This window comes from Gymnoscopelus microlampas (genome assembly GCF_963454915.1).
Source record: "Gymnoscopelus microlampas genome assembly, chromosome: 13".
Classification (NCBI taxonomy): Eukaryota; Metazoa; Chordata; class Actinopteri; order Myctophiformes; family Myctophidae; genus Gymnoscopelus; species Gymnoscopelus microlampas.
Genome location: NC_139950.1, coordinates 37253196 through 37275664, shown reverse-complemented (window position 1 = coordinate 37275664; position 22469 = coordinate 37253196). Strand labels below are relative to the sequence as shown.

The following is a 22469-nucleotide window of genomic DNA, read 5'->3' as shown; positions in this document are numbered from 1 at the left end:
GAGAGAGAATGGTGTGGAGAAGTGTGTGTGTGTGTGTGTGTGTGTGTGTGTGTGTGTGTGTGTGTGTGTGTGTGTGTGTGTGTGTGTGTGTGTGTGTGTGTGTGTGTGTGTGTGTGTGTGTGTGTGTGTGTGTGTGCGCGCGCGCGCGTGCACGCGCCCTGGAAGGGGGGCGGCAGGACACAGAGAGAACAAGCAGTGAAGTGGGCTGTCCTCTCTCTACAGTGGACCTGTCACACAACATTTAGCATAAAGTCAGTCCCTCTGTGTGGGGATCAAGCCTCTCACTCTGCCACTGCCTTCATGTCTGACACACAGAGAGGGAAGGAACTCACCTATCTGTTGTCTTTACAGACCGGGGACTTTGTCCATGTCAGCAGCCAACATCACCATCAGTGTATAGGACAACTATTCTTCTCCCGCAACTCTTTTGCCTTTTCCAGGGATTAATTTGACCACATCACCGGGATCTGATGTAAGTGCGTTTATTAAAGTCTCCGTTTCTCTCTGTGTGGTGATGTGAATGATGATGTGCGTTTTGTTTTGATGCTCATTCGTTGTTTGGAACATACAATTTATTACTATGCGTGTAAGTTTACGCCGGACCCGCGTGGGGTGTTGACACGCGAACATCACTCATAGCGATGGGTCCATGGTTATAGTGCCTGCTGAACTACAGCCGCTGCATTTCTCTGTATTTAGACTAACATGTTAACCCCAAGCCTAGTTTACACACTACAACAATGATTCTCAAACTTTTGCATGTCAAGGTATATAGGTAGCCTACTGTATCTGACAGTATACAAATGGAACCAAATGGAACCTAACGGGTCCAATTTGTTCCATTTGTATACTGTCAGAGTTACAGACTTGTAAGGGTCAATTTAGACCCCCCTAAAGAAACCAGAGAGTCCCTGGAATACACTTTGAGAACCACTGCAATACAGGCCTAAATTACTCATCTTTGAACGGAATTGACTCAAACGTTATATGGGTGAACACTTGGCTTTTGGTTATGGAGATCACGATTGCGCGATTTTAATTATTATAAATGTGATCAGCCCCAGGCACACACACACACACACACACACACACACACACACACACACACACACACACACACACACACACACACACACACACACACACACACACACACACACACACACACACACACACACACACACACACACACACACACACACACACACACACACACTGAACAATTACATCTTTAATATACGTCTAAAAATATAGTTATGAACTATGCTAACATAAATCACTATTTGTGTTTAGAGTTAAATAAAACTATGAAAGCACATCCCAAGCGCTGACGTTTGCACGTGCAGTTTTATTCCACATGTTTGGTTATTTGGCATTGGCGTTGCATATTGCTCGCATATTGTTTTACATTTTTGACTATTCTTCTGTCATTAGAATTCGATTTTTTTTATTTCATAACTCACTCACCGCCATGTTACATAGGCCTATTCTTCAAAGTTAAAGTTTATTATCCATGGCTTTAGACTAGACCTATACACAACTACATTATCAAAAAACAACAACACACAAATGCTGTTGACTTGCCAAGGGGGAACACTGAAAATATTTCAGAGGTCAAAAATATTTGGGGATCTAGTGGAAATTGATAGGTGGCAGGTGCTCTGGAGCCACAAGAGACCAGAGAAAGAAAAACAGACCCGTAGCCTATAGCCCCAGTGGTTCTCAGTGGATTCCAGGGACTCTCTGGGTTCATTTAGGGGGTTCTAAATTGACCCTTACAAGTCACAGTTACAATACTGTCAGAGTTTTAAGGGGAGATCTTGAAAGTTTGAGAATCACATGCCATACTCTCTCCACCCTCATCATCCAACCCACATGGTCTGCCACCAGACTAACCATTCAACTAATGTTTGTATGTAGCCTAATGATCTGTAAAACACAAAATGTTTTTACAGATTATATAGTCCGTATAAATGGCCTACAATGTATCCAATTATTTGAGCTTTTGCCATTGTCCTGTGGCGCTAAAATGTCTACGCATAATAGGCTATTAAAGGGGGGGAACTGTTTATCAAGAAAATAGTATGTGCGACATAAAGGCTAAAATGCGAAATTAACTGTTACCAATGTGACCTATTTGTTAAAATGTTCCTACAAATTGTAGTTGTTATTGCAAGACATTTTTTAGAGCATTCATTATGATGTTTGACAAGAAATGTAAACTTATACATTTGTTTCCGTTGTTATTTTACAAATATAGAAATATCATCTTCATGGGGGGATTTTTTTTTTTGGGGGGGGGGGGGTATGATTGATGTGGAATTGCTTGGAATATCTAAACTTGGAATTCGATTCACTAGTTTCATGACTTCCGTTTTGAATTGTTTATTTATTGTGATGGCATCAGCTTATATTTATTAGATTGTTTTAAAGTTATTTTTTAACACGTAAATGTTATGTTTTTCAAGGGTACATTTGTCTATCAAAGCCAGGATACTGATAGGATTTTTTTCATTGGCTACTGAATATTTGGTTTATTCCGATAGGCCTTCCGTGGCCTCTTTTGCATTTGCCCCTAGGTTAGGTCATATGAAAATAATATTTGTTTAGCCGTAGTTCAAGTTTGGCCTCCGCATGCAATGTAAACATTTTACGTGGTTATCAGCAAGGCTATTGGCTCTCACAACAATGGCCTATGTACATGGCACAATACACGAGGGCCTGTCTGTCTACGCTTTTTAATCACGCATATTTTGTTATGGTCAGCCTATATTTTATGATATCATTAAATTATTCCGCCTATAATTTTATCGTTAAAAGAAAATGTATTTTGGTTGTCATTCACTTACATACACATACAACATTATTGGTCTAAACAGGATATAAAATATGTCATATAGTGGAGGCTGTGTAATATAGATTGCAAAACAATGGGGTACATATATCTGCATCATACATAATTAAAGCTGTCAATTGGATATCAGATGCGCTCCATCTAGACAATTATACGTCATCCATTTCTTTCTTAATATAATCAGTAGGCCTATGATGAAATATATCTAAGTTAAAAATAAAAAAATAAATATATATATATATATAAAGAAAAGCATATAAAAGAAAGATAGCAATCTTTATAACTTTATTTATTGTCTAGTCTAATAAAGTTATAAAGATGTTGCTATCTTTCTTTTATATGCTTTTAACTTCAATATATTTCATCGTGACTTGATTAAATTCCTAATAATTTCACTACATCAATCAGTTTAGCCTATCCAACTTGTCATTAAGTATGTAGGAAATTGGGAGCTATTTTGTGTTGAAGACGGTTCTTATGAGTGACATATTGTGTAGGTCCTATATCGAACAATGCTTTAACACTTTTTGTTGTAGGGTTTATACTTTTGAGCACATACAATGTGTGATGCTGCGTGCAGGATAAAACATAGCCTGGACTCCCTCAATCTTATGCAAATGGTTGTGTTATAGGAGGGGAGAAATTAACATCTACAAACATTGGACCGAAATTCCATCTGCCGCCTACTCGAGGAGGCCCTTAATAAGTTCTCAGACAGCAAAGTGACACACATCTTAATCAACTCTTAATCCAAGGAATTAATTCTCGACGCGTTTATGAATAATTCCAAGGCTAATGCCGGAGTCCGTGGAAATGTAAGCAGCCTGCCTCAGCCGCACCAACAGATGGACCCAGCAATCTCCTGAAAATTTTGAGGATTTTTGCTTCCATTATTAGGGTGTATATAGGCCTATATAAATAAATATTGTTTTATTATGACCAGATATATATTTTAATTAGTTCGATGTCACAGGGCTAGCCTACTACTTATGCAAAGCACTCCAGCGTATGCAAACGGAGGCCTCATCCTCATCCATTTTGATTTGTGTTCGTTGCTGAACATGAGTATGCACGTATAGCCCCGCCAGTTCAAAGCAATAGTATAGTAAATATACACATCTATTGGATTATGGCAACGTTTCACGGTGTATTAGACTGTATAGAGTGATATGGAATCGTGAAATCCTTGTACGGTCCGTTGTGGTGCAGCTGCAGAAGAACTATGCAGCTAGTGACTAACTAACAAGGCCCAGAAACACAATGGTCTTTCTAATAAACTTGTTGGAGTAGAGAGGTTACTCTCTCTGTCAAGGTTTAGGATTGTCAGCTGTTTGCCTGTAACATATTAGTATGGCATGTTATGAATCTGATGATACTGCTCCATCAGCATAATCCCCAGAGACCTGTTTTAATAAAATACAAATATTCCTTACTTTCACAGGATGCACATATTCAATGAATATTTGACATTTAGGATAAATAGAACTGATGACCTTTTTTGAACAGGAAAGAAATGTTGCTGTTCTTGCTGAGGACATGAGGATAACTTTTGATATCTCCAGTAAAGATCCATATTCAGCTTAAATGAATTTGTGATTGAAGTACTCAACTATTTTTAGCTTATATACAGCCGATTTAACATCATGAAAATGACCAAAAAACATGACAAAAAAATAGTATTGAAAGGGAACTTGGTGTTGAGATATCAATGTCCCCATGGTAGTTTTATGTGTTTAGTACACTAAATATCTAACTTCTAGAACGGATCAGCCTGCTTGTTAACCCAGTGATAGCTAGTTGGCCATATCAAGCTCCAATAAGGAGGAGGTCGCTTGCTTTGGAAATATAATCATGTCACACCTCTGAGGGGGCACTAACACCTTGTTCTAGACAAAATGACAGGCTTGCGTCACCCAAGCTCTTTGCCTGCCAAGCTAGTCTGCGTCTTAGCACCACATTGACATAAAGGACATGCATTTTATTAGTGCATAGGTCTGACTGACATATTCATATTTCTGGACAATTACACGGTGTTCCATGGTGATACTAAACCTGGGTCACACAAAGAACAGCTGCTGCTCTAGCTCTATAAGGCAAGTATTCCCCTTGAATTTTGCCACTTGGCCTCAGTAGATTTTACTCCACATAGTGTGTTTGTGAAATACAAACAGTGAACTATATACAGTATGTTGACTGATTATAAATAGGCATTTATCCAAGTGTATCTTTTGATGTCAAAGGGTTAAAGTGCAGAGAAAATATAAACTCCTGGATGCAATTGATCTTGATTCCCTTTACAGTCGGTTAAACTCTATTGTTAGACATTCAGCAAAGGTAAAACGCTGTGGTTATGAGGTGGGGAAAACTGAGCTTTTTGACCCGAGAGTCAACTTTAACCCACAAATCCATATCAGAGGCTCATTAATACAAAGCCACAACACAGAAGCAGTGCTTACTAAAGTAATCTCTCTGCTGTGAGATTCAACCTTATCCTCAATCTCACATCTTTTTTTCCCAGGAATACAGAGATAGCCTGAGGGAGATCGTCAACAGCATAGAATACCCATTTTCCTCTTGTGTAATCTTCTTGAAATGCTCCAATTTTTTTCTCACGCATGTTAAACAAAAAACAGATGAAATTCTCTCTTTAAAGTTCTTGACAGGTTTTGCTAGTTATGTTGGAGTAACTACACTCAAAGTGCATTAAGTTAAGATTTGGAATGATTTAGGCAAATGGAATCTTTCTTGACAACGGACGATATTTTAATTTAAGTTTTATTGTCAACATTGGCAGTTTGACTTTAATTTACTACGCCACAAAGGATATAGGCTTTCTAAACAGTGAACATAAAGCTTTGAATAAAAAACAAATATATACTATATTCATTCACTTTCTCAGATCAAGGGCCTCGGCTTTGATTCTGAATAATGTTGATACTGGTTTCCCATTGTGTAACTTCTGTAGAATGTAAAAACTACTGACAACTTAAAGCGAGTATAGACTCATCAGGGATATGATCGAGCTTGTAAACAAAGTTGATACATATGACACTTTTACAATTTAAGCATTTGCAGGCACTCTTATCCAGAGCAACTTACAAAGTGTAAGGTCGGAGTAAGTGCCATGAACCTTTGCCAACCAACAACTGGGTAGTGATCGAGTATAGTGCTAAGAAAACAAGTATGTGCTACAAAGCAGCATACACATCAAACCTGGCATCTGTCTAAATAACATCCATACTTACCATATGTCTACAAATAAACAACATACCTAGCATCTATCTACATAACATACCTAGAATCTACATGGTCAACAAGTAGGAGGTGCAAATGCAAGCATCATAAGTCAGCACTAGAAGATGAGGCGAAGTTGAAATAGATAGGTTTTCAGAATGCGGCAGAAGATGGGGAGTGAGTGCGGTCCTGACGGAGGTAGGTCATTCCACAGCCTGGCAGCCAGGAGGGAGAAGGGTCTAGGATGTCTAGAGCATTGGCCTGGCTGTCATTAGGCAGGTTAAGATGGGATAAATGACCTGTGTTGGCTGATTCGTGCATGGGAGCAGTGTAGGGCTGCAGGTCGGGGGGTGAAATGTCCTTGTATCAAAGCAGAATATTATTGCTCAAAAATAAAATTGTTCTAGTTCATGCATGCCTCTGACCCCATTCTGTTCTTCCCCTTGTGATAATTACACTGATCAGTTGGGTAAACCACAACCCCTTTCTCCTCAATTGACCCAATTTGTTGGTACTAATTGGATGTGATAGCACCTGTACTCTACTGTAAATACCCCTCCATTATAAGTCTTTGCTGGTTCTTGCGTGCCATGCCATGCTATTCAAGTGATGTCTTAATTTTTTCCAAGGCTTTGGCTTTTGGTTCCCCTGTATCAAATCAAATAATTACAGTGCTAATATATTTTAGGCTTTAACATTAGTAGCTATCATCAGCTAAATAAATGGTAAATTCTGGCTGTGGCTGTTAAGTCAGTCATTTTTATGCTTTCAAGCAGGCAGCAAGCCTGTGTTTGATCCTTCTATTCCAGAAACAACTTACTTCTTAGAAATCAGATTCTGTGAAATTGCAGTGACTTTATTTCTCCTCAAAGAAAGTCACTGCTAAATAATTCCATGCACTGGCCCTTAAATTACTTTATAGACATTTTTGCACGTTTGTGAAATAACAAAATTAGCCTGGCTATATAGGCTATCTGATGATGAACACTGAACTCAGTTGAGTCCTGCAATCAAAGCATGCATGCAATCAAAGCATGCATGCAATCATCAACAACAGGGCGAAGGAAACTTGAAATGTGAATGTGAGTGAGACATTCTAAACATGAACACTTAAAGAACGTATTTGGCTTCACAGGGCCATCTCATGGTCCAATAAACATCATATGTTGAAATGAAGAGAGAACAGCCATGCTTAGATGTTCAAAGGGGCATCACAAAAGTAACACAATTTCAATGGCTTCGAATGGTGACACAATGTCTGGTTCACAAGTTCAACCAAGTATTTCTGTCTGACGTCCACGTACAGTGGTTTTTCTGATGTTTGGCATGTGGACAGAGCAGGGGGTGGGTCTTGTCACAGTGCCATGTTATGATGATGGACACGGATGGACCTCCTCCAGAGCTTCATATTTAGAAAGCAGCAGAGGTCACATGGTCTCATAGACTGGCACACACCATGTGGCATCTGCGGCTAATAAACCACAGAGAAAAGATGGGGATTTTACTCTCATGCATTTCACCAGCACTGCACAGTGTGTGTCACACACACTCCCGCGGGGCTTTATATTAGGCTATGATTTTAACACAATTTTGATGACACGCATTTAAAATGACACGTGGGGGAGAAAAGAAATCGGAGCACTCACTCATCGTTGCACGGTGGCTGTCATGGCTGCGTAGTTCTGAATGTGATTTTGGTAAACGGGCCTGCTACAGTAGAGCAGTGGTTCACAATCTCAACCTTTTCAGGCCGTGACCCCCCAAAATAATCATATTTGAACTGGGGACCCCCCACCCTGACACGCTCTAGGAATTGTAGGCCTACTTGAGTTGAGGCATACATTTTTTATATATTGTGAAAATAGCAGACCTACAAGCTTGTAGATTGGCTAATTTCACAAGTTTTGCCTCTTTCTAATATTATTCAACAATTTGGCCTGTTTGACCAGGTTTTTTTTTTGTATTTTGATTTGATGCTTTTCTTTTCTTTCTTTCTTCTTCTTTTTTTTAGGTAGGCTATATTAAAATATTACTTAAATTGTCACTTCATTGTCACGTCCCCCCCACCCCACACACACACACACACAAATCCTGTGGAGACCCGACCCACAGGTTGAGAACCACTGCAGTAGAGCGCCGATCATACTTCTAGGGCACATGCCATTCTGTTTTTATGAGACTCATTTTGGGAGCTACACCCGAAACAGTTGATAGACGGCTAAGTGGGCATGCAGCATGCTCACAATACCCAGCCACGGCCCACGACGCCGTAAATCTCTCGCTTTGAGGGAGTGACTGTCCCCATATATTTCAAGGTGTTAACTGCGCTTGTATAAATAAATGGCCTGCTATTTTAGGCTCCATTAAGTATCGGCCTATTCCTACTATACCACGAGGTTGCTATTTGGGGTTGGGGGTGTCATCGCGTAGCTATATTGCAGCAATAACTGTATTACTTCAAAGCAATTCGAAAATAGAGTCAATTCAAGGGACTAGAAGAGTGGGTTATGTCAGCACTCAGCATGCTTTTGCCCATGACCCAAGCTATAGTGAAAATAGCAGATCTACAAGCTCACAACTGCGAGCAACAATCGTCTATTTTCACTAGGCCTACTTCTTAAAGATTTGTTTTTGAATTTATGGAATTTCTTAGTGTTTTTTTTCCCATGAAACTCTTTTGAAGAATAATTGAATTTGTTATTAATTCATGACATTTTGGGCGATGTTTTTTTATTTTATTTTTATAATTCTAATAAAAAAACAAAGTGTAGTAAACAAAAAATAAGGGGATATTTACTAAAAAAAAAATCGTTTCTGGCACAAATGGGTCCCGAGGCACAGTTTGGGAAACGGTGCTTTAAATGAAATAGCCAGCTACAGGGATTTGGAAAGTCAAATAGGCCTACACAATGTTTTCAATAGTTGGTGGCATGTGCCCTGTGCCTATTTGAACATTAATAGTGAATCACGTTGACTTTTGCGAAGATGATGGTTGGATTTGAGCGGTGGTGAGGCGTGTGTGTGTGTGTGTGTGTGTGTGTGTGTGTGTGTGTGTGTGTGTGTGTGTGTGTGTGTGTGTGTGTGTGTGTGTGTGTTTTGCTGTGCTGATATGTTGCCTTGCTGTTTTCAGAGCCTGGCCGCTGGGGTTATGGATTTTAACCTTCTGACGGACAGTGAGGCCCGCAGTCCGGCGCTGTCACTCTCGGACTCCGGGACTCCTCAACACGATCAGGGATGCAAAGGCCAGGACACCAGCGGTCAGTCCCAATGTTGACCATGTTGATGCACGACATTACAACGACATACGAAAAGATCCACACACAAGTGGACGGTTCAAACGTTTTTTTTGGGGCGGGGGAATTAAGTTGGTATATCAGTGGTTCTCAAACTTTTTCATGTCAAGGACCACCCAAAATTATATTTGGCCACGGACCCCCCCCCCCCCCCCCCCATCTCAAATTATTTTGTTCCAGGAACCCCCCCCCCACTCTGTTCCCGGATTGGTTTAATGTAATACGGCAAGGGAAATATAGAGAAATAATGAATAATGAATACTTAGGCTACATACAAATATTGGTAACAGCCTAATCTAAAAGGCCCACGGCATGCGCTTCCCCCCTTACATAGGAAGATTATTTTTACCAAAATGTAAACTGATATATATATTTGGAAAATGTTTTGAAGTAAATTAAAGTATACATGATTAGAACATGCTTAAACATTCGATAATTAAGGTCTAATATGTCTACAATGGCTACGAATTGCTACAAAACCTGTGTGTCATTTTGGGGCATAACCAAGAAGTTGAAGGATACAATTAAGACCAATAATGGTGTACCGTGCATGTTCACATCATGTATACATTACATTACTTAAGACCTTTTAAATTTGTATTTACATTTTGGACAAAATAACCAATTTGACATCGAGGTGCCCAGATGTCCCTAGTGCCCACCTATCCTATATCCCTTCACTGCCTGCGTGTGCATGATATAGCAGGGCAGGATAGTCAATTCGTTACAACGATGTGTTGATCCACACCAAACGTTTGAATTTCACTCACTATATTTCTGGCCTGTTCCGTTTATTTAATCCAGTATAATCGTTGAGCTATCACAATATATTTATAAAACGGTCTAATAGGCCTATTGGCTATTTGAAACAAATCATATTTATTGTGTGATCGACAGGGCGTTTTAACATAGCCTATGCCTGCTCCAAGAGCCTATTTATTATTTAATTGTTATTTATGTATTGGATTTGATTTCAAAATGTATGGACACGACATTTTAAATTAAAACAGCACAGTTAGCAAACGACCTGAAAGCAGCTTGTATAAAGGAGAGACTAATAGGCCTTCATAATAAATTAAAAGGTGTAGGTCTGTAGGCTAAATCTCCCCCGCTGCAGGTGATTTGGGTAGATCTTATCTTTTAGTTTGCATGCAATTGCACATTGTAGGGCTTGCCATGCATGATCGTTTATTGCATGCTGCATTTACAGTCTTGTTTTTATAGTGAGTGGTGTCTATTTTATGCAGCACAATAATTGGAACATTATGTTGTATCGTTTTCCTGTTATAGGCCAATACTGTGGCATACAAATTGAGGAGGTATAGGTCAGGCTATATGGTGGACTGATTTAAAATGAAAATAAAAACACACATTGAACTGTTTCGGATGTTGTGTGGTAATGAGATCAAAGCATCACATTCACCACCACAGTTATAATAGCACAGGTCATCACAAACAGTTTATTGTAGCCTAATAAATAGCATAAGGGGTTGCAATCCCATTGTTTACAAATGTAATTTTAAAACCTGATTAACTATTCAAGTAGCATATTTTCATATAAAACTTCACGATAAGGAGGCCTGGAGAAGGCGACATAGTGTTAACATTATAGCCCAGGTCTGAAATATGTAGTAAAACACGACATTTCAGATAGATCTGTTACTTTACACATTACCCTCTGTATTAAACCAACCACCTAACTTAGAACCCTAGGGGAGCTTTATTTATTTATTTTGTGTGCACGGAGGAGCGAAAGCGTATAAATTCACATTTAATTGCCAAACAACTGTGTCTGACTGCTCGTAAATCCAGCCCTAACAAGCCTTCAGACATTCATTCTCCTCGCAAGTCAGCTGCAGTGACTTTGAAAGAAATGTCAGCGCAGTATAAATCCATCCATGTAGCATGCTCCTTAAGAACGCTAATTTACTGTAAAGCCTTCACCCTATTTATAATCTTGTCTGGTTAAACGCTCAGGTCTTACTGCGACCCCTTGTCGCTTTCTATTAATTGTCATCATCGTTTATGTTCTAAACCAGTGGTTCTCAACCAGTGGTCCTTGAGGGGGTTCCAGGTGGTCCCCATGGCTAAGAGTTGGTTGACCAAATGGACCCTTATAGATCTTTAACTCTTGAGTGTAAAATGAAACCAAATGGATCCGTAATTATTGTTAAACATCTGCATTACTTAGTTTACAAGAAGTCTACCCAATTAGAGAATGTAGAAGAATTGTTATTTTGTTCAACGTTTGCCTGTTATCTCTCCTACCAACATCAATACAGTATGGGATTGTGTCCCAAATCCCTTTTGATCCCTTCTGAGGGAAATATTAATGGTCATGGTTAAATAAGAATAGCACAGAATCATTTTTTTTAATACAAACATGTTTTGTTAATAAAACGGTGTTTCCTGTTTACTCTGAGAACACTGCTATTTCAAGGTTCATACTGTATCTTTATGTTTGATAATTGTGTCTCAGAAAAAAAGAGGATGACTCTCAAATGATGCAATTAAAATGTAGTTATTGGACCAACGTTTTGGCTGTGAAAACTGCATCCCCTCACCACTTTGTTCAGATTATTTTCATTGAGAAGTTGACCCCGAACAGCTCTCTCATGTAGGCACATTATCAGCCAGATTGCTCCTATTGTTGTTGACTACATAGGTTTAAAAAGGTCTGCCCTTTCCTCTGTATTGTATTATAGACTTTGGCCTTAAGTGACGGCTAACCCAGTGTCAGTTTACTGCCAGATAACAGCCCAGGCTCGGCCCTTATTGGTTTTGCCCGGTGGCCCTGCAAAGTCTCTTTTTAAATCCTGCTGATCATTTCAAACTACTCCCAGAGAGTTAAGCCCTCACCAAACAGAGCCCAACCTGCCCCAGTCACAAAAGCCTGATCTGTGGGATTAGGTAGCCAACTAATTTCACTGCTTTCTGTGGGGTCCTCAAATTGCGGAGCTCTGATCATGGAGGGCTGAGAGAGGATCCCCGGCAGACATAACACGGTTGTGTGGTCCTCTAACCTACTGTGACTGGGCCAAATATAATGACTGATGGGCTTGGCACATCTTTGAAATGAGAGAGGGTAATGCGGTCGACAGTGTTAGGATTCACTCTCAGTTGGCACAGTCACGTTTCCTTGTCATATTCTGGTGGAATGGAGGGATTTTGCTGCCACGCTTGCCCAAATGAGGATTTGATCTGGAATTAAGATAACATTTAATGATGATGGTGACTATTTACAAGATATGGCACTCTCTCATGTGTGATGTTTCAGTGAGAAACATTTAAAGACAGAGGGGGATTTTTGGATAAAAAAAACAATAATAATAAATAAAGATAATTTTATCCAATCTCCATGCTTGTAAAAAAGGTGATATAGTTTCTGCTCAGGCACAAAATATGTAAAAATGGACACATACACTCGCAGAGTAAAATAAACACAGATTGTCTTGTATTCTAGGCAGAGACCATTATTTAAAATACACAATTAGGTGATATCAATACATTCAGGTAACCCCCAATATATGTACATTGTTTTTTATTACCTTGACAAACATGTGAAAACAGGCTGCAATGGTGTCCATATCTCTACCACTCACCAGTACCCTTCACACCTGATCGCGTGACATCCGTCCCTCTCTCCAGATACGGAAAAATCCCACCAGAACCAGCTAGATGAGTCGAACACTGATGACGGTTCCCTGAAGAAGAAGCAGCGCAGACAGAGGACCCATTTCACCAGTCAGCAGCTCCAGGAGCTGGAAGCCACGTTCCAGAGGAACCGCTACCCTGACATGAGCACCCGTGAGGAGATCGCTGTCTGGACCAACCTGACAGAGGCACGCGTGAGGGTGGGTACAGTCCCTAATACGTTGCATCTGAACTCACAGTCACTACGCAGTCAATAAAGAACATACACATAAAGTCAATATTATCTGCAGTCCGGGATGGCGGGTTCCATAATTGGCTCACGGTTTCGGTGATGCTTCATTAGTTTGTACTTATCAAATGTGTATACTGATGATGAATAGCACTAACAGGCTTTCAGAAACACTGTATGTCATGGAGACAAAGGTGGCTTTGCAATAGACTTTATTACATGCTCCTTGGTTTGAAGTGAATCTCAGAAGAGAATTTTTTCAATATTTTGAGTTTGTTCCACAATTGGATATTTTGGGCTTAGTCATTAAAAGAAAGTGTGTTGCTCTATATTTAGAATGAGCTAATGTCTGTTGTGTTGGTTGCGCATTAAGTAGTTTTTGGTAGCAGTTTTTGGTAAACTAAGTATTCTTGGGTAGCTGGCAATTGTATTTGGCTGAAGTGGCAAACCATGCCGGGTGTTTCAGTACGTTACTGTACGTGGTATGTATGTATGTCTTTGGTATATAAGTCTGTCACATTGTCACAACAACCATTAAAGAAAAAAAGTTATTTCCCCAATTGTTATAAATAATTATTTGAACTAAGAACCTTATCTTAAATGCAATAGTTCCAATGTTTAGTTCCTGAAGCACATTAACCTGTGTTCCTATTTCTGGCACATTTTTTTTTCTTCAAGATATTTAAAATGTTGTATCTACAGTACCTAGATATATAAGCTCTCAACATCAAATTGTGACGCATTGTGAGCTTGTGGATAGGCTATTTTTGCTGTGGTTAAGTGGTTAACATCAAAGCACAGTGTAATTTCAGAAATTATAGCAAAATGTCAGAGGTATAGTTCACTCTGACCCCATCTCACTGCCATGTCCTGTTATGCCCTGTCCATAGTGGTTTGGTCACTGTGGTTTTTTGGAGCAGGTGGGAACACATTCTGATGGATGTGGATGACAATACAATAGCTGGCCTGCTTGACTAGTAATGGATCAAATTAATGTTGGCTGGACGAAAGGTCACATAGCAGGCGCTCTTGGTTGTTATTTTGAAAGGACAACAGACCACACACTGCCAGCGTCCTAATGTCCATCAGTGGCCTTTTGAACTCCTGCATAGAAGCTCATGCAGACGTGGACTCCAGCATGCCCAAAATACTTTACCTGCCACTTTGATTTATATTCAGTCAGGGAGTACTGTCCGAGAATGTTGTAATTATCTATCAAAGAACGGGGAAGGAACTCGACAGCGATACTGTCAAGTGTTCATCAACATCACATGAAGGAGAAAAAAGATGAGCGCAGATTTCTGGTGTGTTTGATGTCTGTTAGAAACTCAAATTGAATTCTAGTGTGTTTTTCTTTCGGCACCAGTGGCTCCGATTGCTTTGACACCACCCAGAAAAAACTAACAAAACAGACAAAACAACATGCACCTGTTCACAGCATATTTATAGAGGAAGATAAGATTTGCACCCAAGTCCACAAATATATTTTATACCTATCTTCAGAATTAAGGTGCATCTCATAACGCAACAAGAAACATTCATCAGGAAACCTTTTTAGCAAAGAAAATATTTAGATCCCTGGAGTATCTCTAGCCCATAAGCCATTTGAACATTAATGCCAGATTTGTTCTTGATTGCGCACTGATCTATGAGCTCACTTTGTGAGCTTGTAGATCAACTATATTCGGCACGCAACTGAGTATAAATCACTCTTAAGATGGAGGACTCTCACTGCAGACAGTCCATCTAACAACCTTGACATTCAGATGTTTCCAAGGGCATTTAACTAACATGGCCTCAGAGTCACGTTAAAGATGGGGGCAACTACTCTCCCTGACAGAGGGGTTTCCCCATGCAGTCACTGAGTACGATGGAAAACCTAAGAGTCATGCACACTGTACTCCTGCTATAATGGTCAGCAGCATTCTATTACTATCATAACAGATGCCTCCCGTGCTGGATGAGCCAAGTGGATTGAATGATACATCGTCGATGCCAAGGGTAGTAGGATAGAGAGACTGAGATTAATATCAACATACGGAAAGGCCCTCGTTTTGAATAGTTTGAAAAGTTTTGAATAGAATTTAAGCACACCCTAGCGTCCCTATTCTGGGGCAAACATTTGGCGAGAATAGCGTTGCGAACTTGCGATCCATTGTGAGCTTGTATATTGGCTATTTTCAGCAAAGATATTAAGTGTAGAGGGTAACAAAGCAGCAGGCCTAGTATAGACCCCTGGGGGACTCCTGTCAACTATATAGGATTTAAGTGGTTAATGACAAAAAAGTTTTCTTGTATTTGTAGTTGATTTTATTCCTGTTGTTGTGTATTCTGTCTTTTTCTGTGTTCCGTCAAAGTTTGTTCTGATTCTTTATTTTCTATGTGTGTATTGTTGTGAGAGCTATAAGGAAAAGTTTGTCAAAAAAAAAAGAAAAAAACACGTACCCACTGAGAAACTTTATTTCTGATCTGCATATGAATAACCTCAATTTAGATCTGCCAATAAGGCTTTGGCTTCCTCCTCATATCCTCCAAATATAGGACCTTAAATTGAGAAAGAAATTTTAAGATTGCCCTGCCTTGACATTTAGTTCATTGGGATCTCATAATTCAAATAAATGAATAATTAGGTTTAATAAGCCTGGCCTAATATGTCTGTTTGATAATACACTTCAACTTAGTTTCAGGGATCACTATGTCTTTCTGAAATTTTGGATACACACTCGCAATATTAAAGAAGGCATTTGGAAGGGGTTAGGTTACTCAAGTTTAAGTTTATTCTCTGTAAGAAATACATTATATTTTTGCTTTTATCCCTGCCTACAAATAATGATTTAAAATCCTTCCAGGACTTTTGAAAGATTTTGTGGCACACTCTCCTTACAGTATAACATCATTTGTCAATTTAGTAATTTCCTAAAACTTTCCAGTGGGCCACTTACATTATTTTTTTTGTCATTCTCTGCTCCTGCAGGTGTGGTTCAAGAACCGACGTGCCAAGTGGAGAAAGAGGGAGAGAAACCAACAGGCAGAGTTATGCAAAAATGGCTTCGGTGCCCAGTTCAATGGACTCATGCAGCCCTATGATGATATGTACACAGGCTACTCCTACAACAACTGGGCCACCAAGAGCCTGGCGAGCAGCCCACTTTCTGCCAAGAGCTTCCCTTTCTTCAACTCCATGAATGTAAGCCCCCTGTCGTCCCAGCCCATGTTCTCCCCCCCCAGCTCCATCCCCTCCATGAACATGGCCTCCAGTATGGTGCCCTCGGCGGTGACCGGGGTTCCCGGTACGGGCCTCAACAACCTGGGCAACCTCAACAACCTCAACGGCCCCACAGCACTCAACTCGGTAGCGGTGTCGGCAGCTACCTGCCCCTATGCCACTACAGCGAGCCCCTACATGTACAGAGACACCTGCAATTCAAGCCTGGCCAGCCTTCGGCTCAAAGCCAAGCAGCACGCCAACTTTGCCTACCCGGCAGTGCAGAACCCCGTGTCCAACCTGAGCCCGTGCCAATATGCCGTGGACCGGCCGGTATGAAGACACCCCCCCCCCAAACTATGACCCCTGGCCTGACCGACCGACCCATGCCCACTGCCCCCCCCCCCCCCCCCCATCTCCCCACCTTCACCACAATGCTACAGACAGGTGAACACAGTGACGAAGTGATGGTACACAACAGCAACGGAGACAACAGACATCCCCAGATGGACCACCAATGCTTCAAAGGAACTCTCTCCAATACGTTGAGACTTTGTCGCTGAACCGACCAACTGTTTCAAAAGGATTTCTAAAGATTATTATCCACCATCATTTTATTTTTCCGTCTTTTGAGCTGCATGATTAGAGTGAATTTAGAATCCAATGGGAAAACAAACAAACTGGATGCTTCAACCGGACCGGTGGTCTACACCTTGGCCAAAAAAATTAAAGTCAAATGTGACATTTTCTGCCACCTTGGGGAAAAGGACCTGAGGTTGCAACATGGGAGAATTAAGAAGATGTATATAATGGACTTTTTTTGTTTTGTATGTGACAAAAATATATTAAAAAAAACGTAGTACTTTGAAGATGAGAAAAGCATGTTCTTCAAGAGCAAAGACACTAGGTTGATGTACTATGAGTACCTCCTTTAGGAATTTTAATCTTTGTTGTGAATTCCATTCACCTTGGAAGGTCATAAGTGAAAGGTCAACTTGAAAGGGCAAGAGGAGGGTAAGGAACGTTGTCTCGAAAAGTAAAAATAACCACGAGCGGTCAGACACAACAACAATTTACACACACATATGTCAAAATATCAGCTACCTTTATAAAGTAAAACCCTAAAAAGCCATTGAATATATAGATTTGTGTGGTGTTATACAAAGGGAGTCCATGACTGTATAAATGTATGTAAGAGTGCAGTTGTTAAAACAAAAAACAAGCTTTTTTTCTGGTGTAGCCTGCTTTGTCTCATTAAAGAACCAATAAAAGGATCAGTTTTTATGAACTACAAATGTACTTTGCTGCTGAAAGAAACAGCACATGTCCTTCCCTATCTCTAATCTATGGCCTATGACATTAATTGGCATGACCCTGGTCAAAACAAAATGTTCTCCTAACATGACCACGACACCATGGAAACCCTGTCTCACCTCCATGGCAACGGTTACACAAGAGGGGCATGAGGAGAGAGAGTTAATGGATGGAGAGAGATGGAAAGATATAGACGTGCCTGATGCCTTGTCACCGATACGTTTGACCTACACTAGCCACAGGCTATCCAGTAACCCAGGAGAAATTCTTAGAGGCCATATCTCTGATCGTATGTGAGCAGCGCCAATATTACATAAGAGCTCATGGAGATAGAGATGGGTGACAAATTAAAGGAAAAAAAGAAATAAAGTGTATTAGTAAGGCATTGGGCCACTGCAAGCTCCCAGAACAGCTTCAATGCACCGTGGCATAGATTGTATAAGTCTCTGGAACTCTACTGAACACCATTCTAACAAAAGATATTCCCTCATTTGGTGTTTTGATGATGGGCAGGTGTTCAATGGGGTTGAGATCCGTGACTGTGAAGGCCATATCATATGATTCACATCATTTTCACACTCATCAAACCATTAATTGCCTTCTAAATTAGATGGGGGGGAGGGGAGGGCACGGGAAGGGACCACTCCCATCAGGATAGAAATGTTTAATCATTTGACACTCCAATGACCGTTCCCTCTAAAGGGAACAGGTGGACCGAAACTATACCAGGGGCAGGGAGTGAGCACAACAGAGCCAAGCATTCGGGCCTGTACTGTTCTCTTGGCGTATGCCACATATGCACTCGCCCACTTGTGGAGAATATGGTGAAGGATGACTCATCTGATGCCACCTATTTGCGCGTCTCTGTAGACCAGTGCCTTTTGTTTTTGCACCACTGAATGAATATGCATTTATCTTTGAGGGGTTTATGCACTGTCTGCAACTCAACTATAACATCCCTCTCTATACTGTAGTTGTTGATGCACTGTTCTTGCTGGTAGGACTGCATTGACAATCTTAGTCATCTGAGGAAAAGTTGCTCTTCTGGTTTTCCTTACATGCAGCACTAATGCTCAAGCATCACGGTCATTGAAAGTGAGCTTTCGTTCGACCACAATTTCTATTTGCTGATGTCTTTCCTATAGATCAAAATGCAGATGTCACTGTTCCTGTTGAAACACTGGCCAGTTCAGCAATCAATTGTGCCTGAAGGTCCTGTAATCTGTGCTCCAATAATGAACCCTTTAATAGTAACTTTTCTATTGCTAACGTTTTACACATGCCAGCCACAGAGCATGATCAAATGTTAATTGCTTAATTGTATGATGCGGTACACCTATATGGAAGATCTGCATTTGTTATGTTTCTCTACTGATTTATTCAGGTTTTTCCTTTAATTTGTCACCCGTCTGTGCCCGATAGTGTGGAGTCACAAACAAGCAGCACACAGCAAAATCCAGTGTTAACTCGACTCTGAGAGTCGGACCATTTTTACACTCTCCAAGTTAATTTAACACTCGTGAAGTTTACTGTGCAATAGCTCATGAATCCCTATACTAACATGATGTATTATAGATTTTCATGGCTGTGAGATTTCCCCCCTTTTTAATGTCAATCTTCCCCATCACACTCACCAACTTATATGAACCTTATAATTTAAATATTGAATCAATCTGAGCTAAATTAACAGAGGATTTTACACTGAAAAAAACAAAAATCAAATGGGGTCCATGGCCCAATGCAACTGGAGGTCCTTGAAATTAAAAAGGTCCTACACCTTAAAATCCTCAGTGTTAACCCTTACGGGCACATTTGGGTCCATTTTCACAATGGTTAAATGAACACTGATGATTTTTCTGTGTACTCTGTGGAGCGAGGGGAATCCTACTGCACAAACAATCAATACTCCACTGGAGGGACACGCACAGTCGCACACCAGTCCTTTATGTTTACTCATGGTCCAAAACTACAGGAGCTGAGAAGGGACAAAAAGTGCATTCACTATGGCCGAAACCATGATCTGGAAAAATCCATGTAAGTCAAAGAAGTGATAACGATTACCTCTGAGAATACAGAGAAAAATAACAGCGGATTGGAATTTGAGGAGGAAATATTTTGAGGTTCATATACTGCACTGTGTACTGTATAAAGTATTGAGTAACAACATCTCTGCACAGATTGTCTTGTTTTGATTAGAAATGATTTGGCCTTATTAGAAAATGTTCTGAAAAGGTTCCAAAAATTCTCCAGTACACATTGCTTGGTCATAAAGTTATATAGTGAAAACATCAAAGGCTAAAATATGTTGTGGAAAGCACTAGAAGGAAGAAGGCCAACATTATACACTAAAATCATTATCTACTAGAATATTTTGTATTTGAACAATGGAATGATAAAATAAAGCAGTAGGGATCACTAAACACTCACAGTTAAGATTCCTCTCCAAATCTACTGTACCTTGACACAGACATGTCAAGACACCACAATACTGGCACCTAATTCTCAGCAACTAAGAACAATACCCCTTTTACAGTCAACAACTGATTAGCGTAAAGACAGCGTTCATTCACAGCTCCTTTTACAAAAATATCGATAAATAGAGTGCACTAGTCAATGCATTGCCATCATTTACTTCCTGTAAATACTATAAATGCTACGAATGGGAGAAATTACAATGTCTGTGTAGAATAATTAATATTTCTCAAGCATATGTATTATTTTACACAGACTTTGTATCTTTTCGTAACACTAAATTATGTTACGATACATACTTTAAATTCTTACACAGGCATCAAATGATTAGCATATTTTAAAGGGATGATGGATATTTTCCACTTAAATTTTAAATTAAATTATCAAGAATACAGACGGCGGAGACTTTTAGGGGGCAAAAAAAACATAACGCACCAGCAAAATAGCTTTGACAAGTAATTTCTAAAACATGCAGAGCTTTTAATCTCCGTAGTTACTATAATGACACGGGCATTGCAGTATTTTAACCTTTCAAAATGTTGGATATGAATCTTCCCCACAAAATCCATCAAGAAAACAATGTTTTATTAAAAGCAATTACACATTTAATATTCACAGTCTAGAAAATATTTAAGCCAGTATGTGGGCTCATTTCTAGTAACCTGCGCCAACGTATTAATTGTATAATGCCTAGTTAGAAACTTTACGGACTAGAGTTTATTTGCATTTCATTATTCTTGCATGATATGGTAAATTGTCACGGACAAGACGCAGGAAGGATGCAAGGAAATCTCATAAATATAACTAGGACTCAAATGGAAATAAAAAAAGACATAAAAACATCCCAGCATTTAGTGTTAAAATAATGAAATTGAGTAGGCTTTTTATTTATTTTTTTACAGCCTGTTCCTTGCCGAGGATTAGAAGAAATTAAAGTTTGGCAATACGTCTTTCCAAACTTATTAACTATACAAAGTGACTTCTTCCTGAGGTGTTTGCACAACCTATTTAACATGGGATAAATCTGATGAATTAATCACAAGGATTGATTTTGGGAAGGATCTTTTTTTTTAAAGAAGTTAGGAGATGAAAGAACTTTATTTTTATGATATGACTTTGGATGATTTCTTGACTGTGAAGACACCCTCCCCCACCACACACACACACACACACACACACACACACACACACACACACACACACAAAACAAACAAACATATTTGACCTTTGACCTTGTGTGATATCAACCTTGAACCTTACTAGGAATTCTGCTGGGCTAGCAGAGATTTATTCAACAACACGGTAGGCGTCAGATCACATACAATTAGCACTTCCCTGCAGCTGCCGCGTGTTGCAAAAGCTATAAAGACGTTCCTCGTGTCTTTGATCTAGTATAAAGCTTTTCTTTTCAGAAGCAACAAAACAGCAGATATGCTGACGCACAATAGGAACAATGGCGGTTGTGTCTAACAAGCAGTTTCCCTCAGGGAGTGTGCCACACACACACACACACACACACACACACACACACACACACACACACACACACACACACACACACACACACACACACACACACACACACACACACACACACACACACACACACACACACACACACACACACACACACACACACACACACACACACTCTCTTAACGGCCGGATATGAAACTCACTTGCACTTTGGCCTCCACGTTTTGGGGCCTGAAACTTTTTTTTGACCTGAAGCTTCTTTAAAAGGTTGTTACTCTCAGTCATCGTTTTGTGGATTTTGGCAAATTATTCTCTGTTAGTTTTCTGTTTCTTTTCTGGGAAAACAACCCGCACATGCACAAACACACAAACACGCTGTCCATTGTTTTGTTGAGGACGGTCGTGGGAGTCTAATTCTATAATAAGAGCCTTGCCGTCTCCCATTCTATTCTCCTCCATCACCTAGTCTTAAGATGCTCTGCCCTGAAGGCCTGGTTCAGCCTGTGGTCCTGCTCTCCTCCAACTGTAATACATTAGGAGGATTAACATTCCTACAATAAGCCGCCTCCACTGCCACAAGCCCAACCTGCGAGTTCCTCCAGCCTGCTCCGTCTTGCACGTAATTTCCCTTTTCACACACACACACACACACACACACACACACACACACACACACACACACACACACACACACACACACACACACACACACACAGACAACCTCTGCAAGCACAGAGT

The 22469-nt window shown here is 40.1% G+C and overlaps 1 protein-coding gene across 1 annotated transcript; it reads left to right on the top strand.

Annotated features, from left to right (window-relative positions):
- Positions 1 to 297: 297 nt before the first annotated feature.
- On the top strand, positions 298 to 18095 carry pitx3 (paired-like homeodomain 3). The gene is made up of 4 exons (XM_084076552.1): positions 298 to 472; positions 9219 to 9345; positions 13030 to 13235; positions 16239 to 18095. Exons 2-4 carry the CDS (start codon positions 9237 to 9239, stop codon positions 16806 to 16808), a joined length of 885 nt encoding a protein of 294 aa, XP_083932678.1. The 5' UTR covers positions 298 to 472; positions 9219 to 9236; the 3' UTR covers positions 16809 to 18095.
- The last annotated feature ends 4374 nt before the right edge of the window (positions 18096 to 22469 follow it).

Excerpts from the sequence above, each read along its gene's own strand:
- pitx3 (XM_084076552.1), top strand. The coding sequence starts at position 9,237 with ATGGATTTTAACCTTCTGACGGACAGTGAGGCCCGCAGTCCGGCGCTG. Across the intron at positions 9,346-13,029 it reads CAAAGGCCAGGACACCAGCG|ATACGGAAAAATCCCACCAG; the intron begins GTCAGTCCCAAT and ends CCCTCTCTCCAG. Across the intron at positions 13,236-16,238 it reads TGACAGAGGCACGCGTGAGG|GTGTGGTTCAAGAACCGACG; the intron begins GTGGGTACAGTC and ends CTGCTCCTGCAG.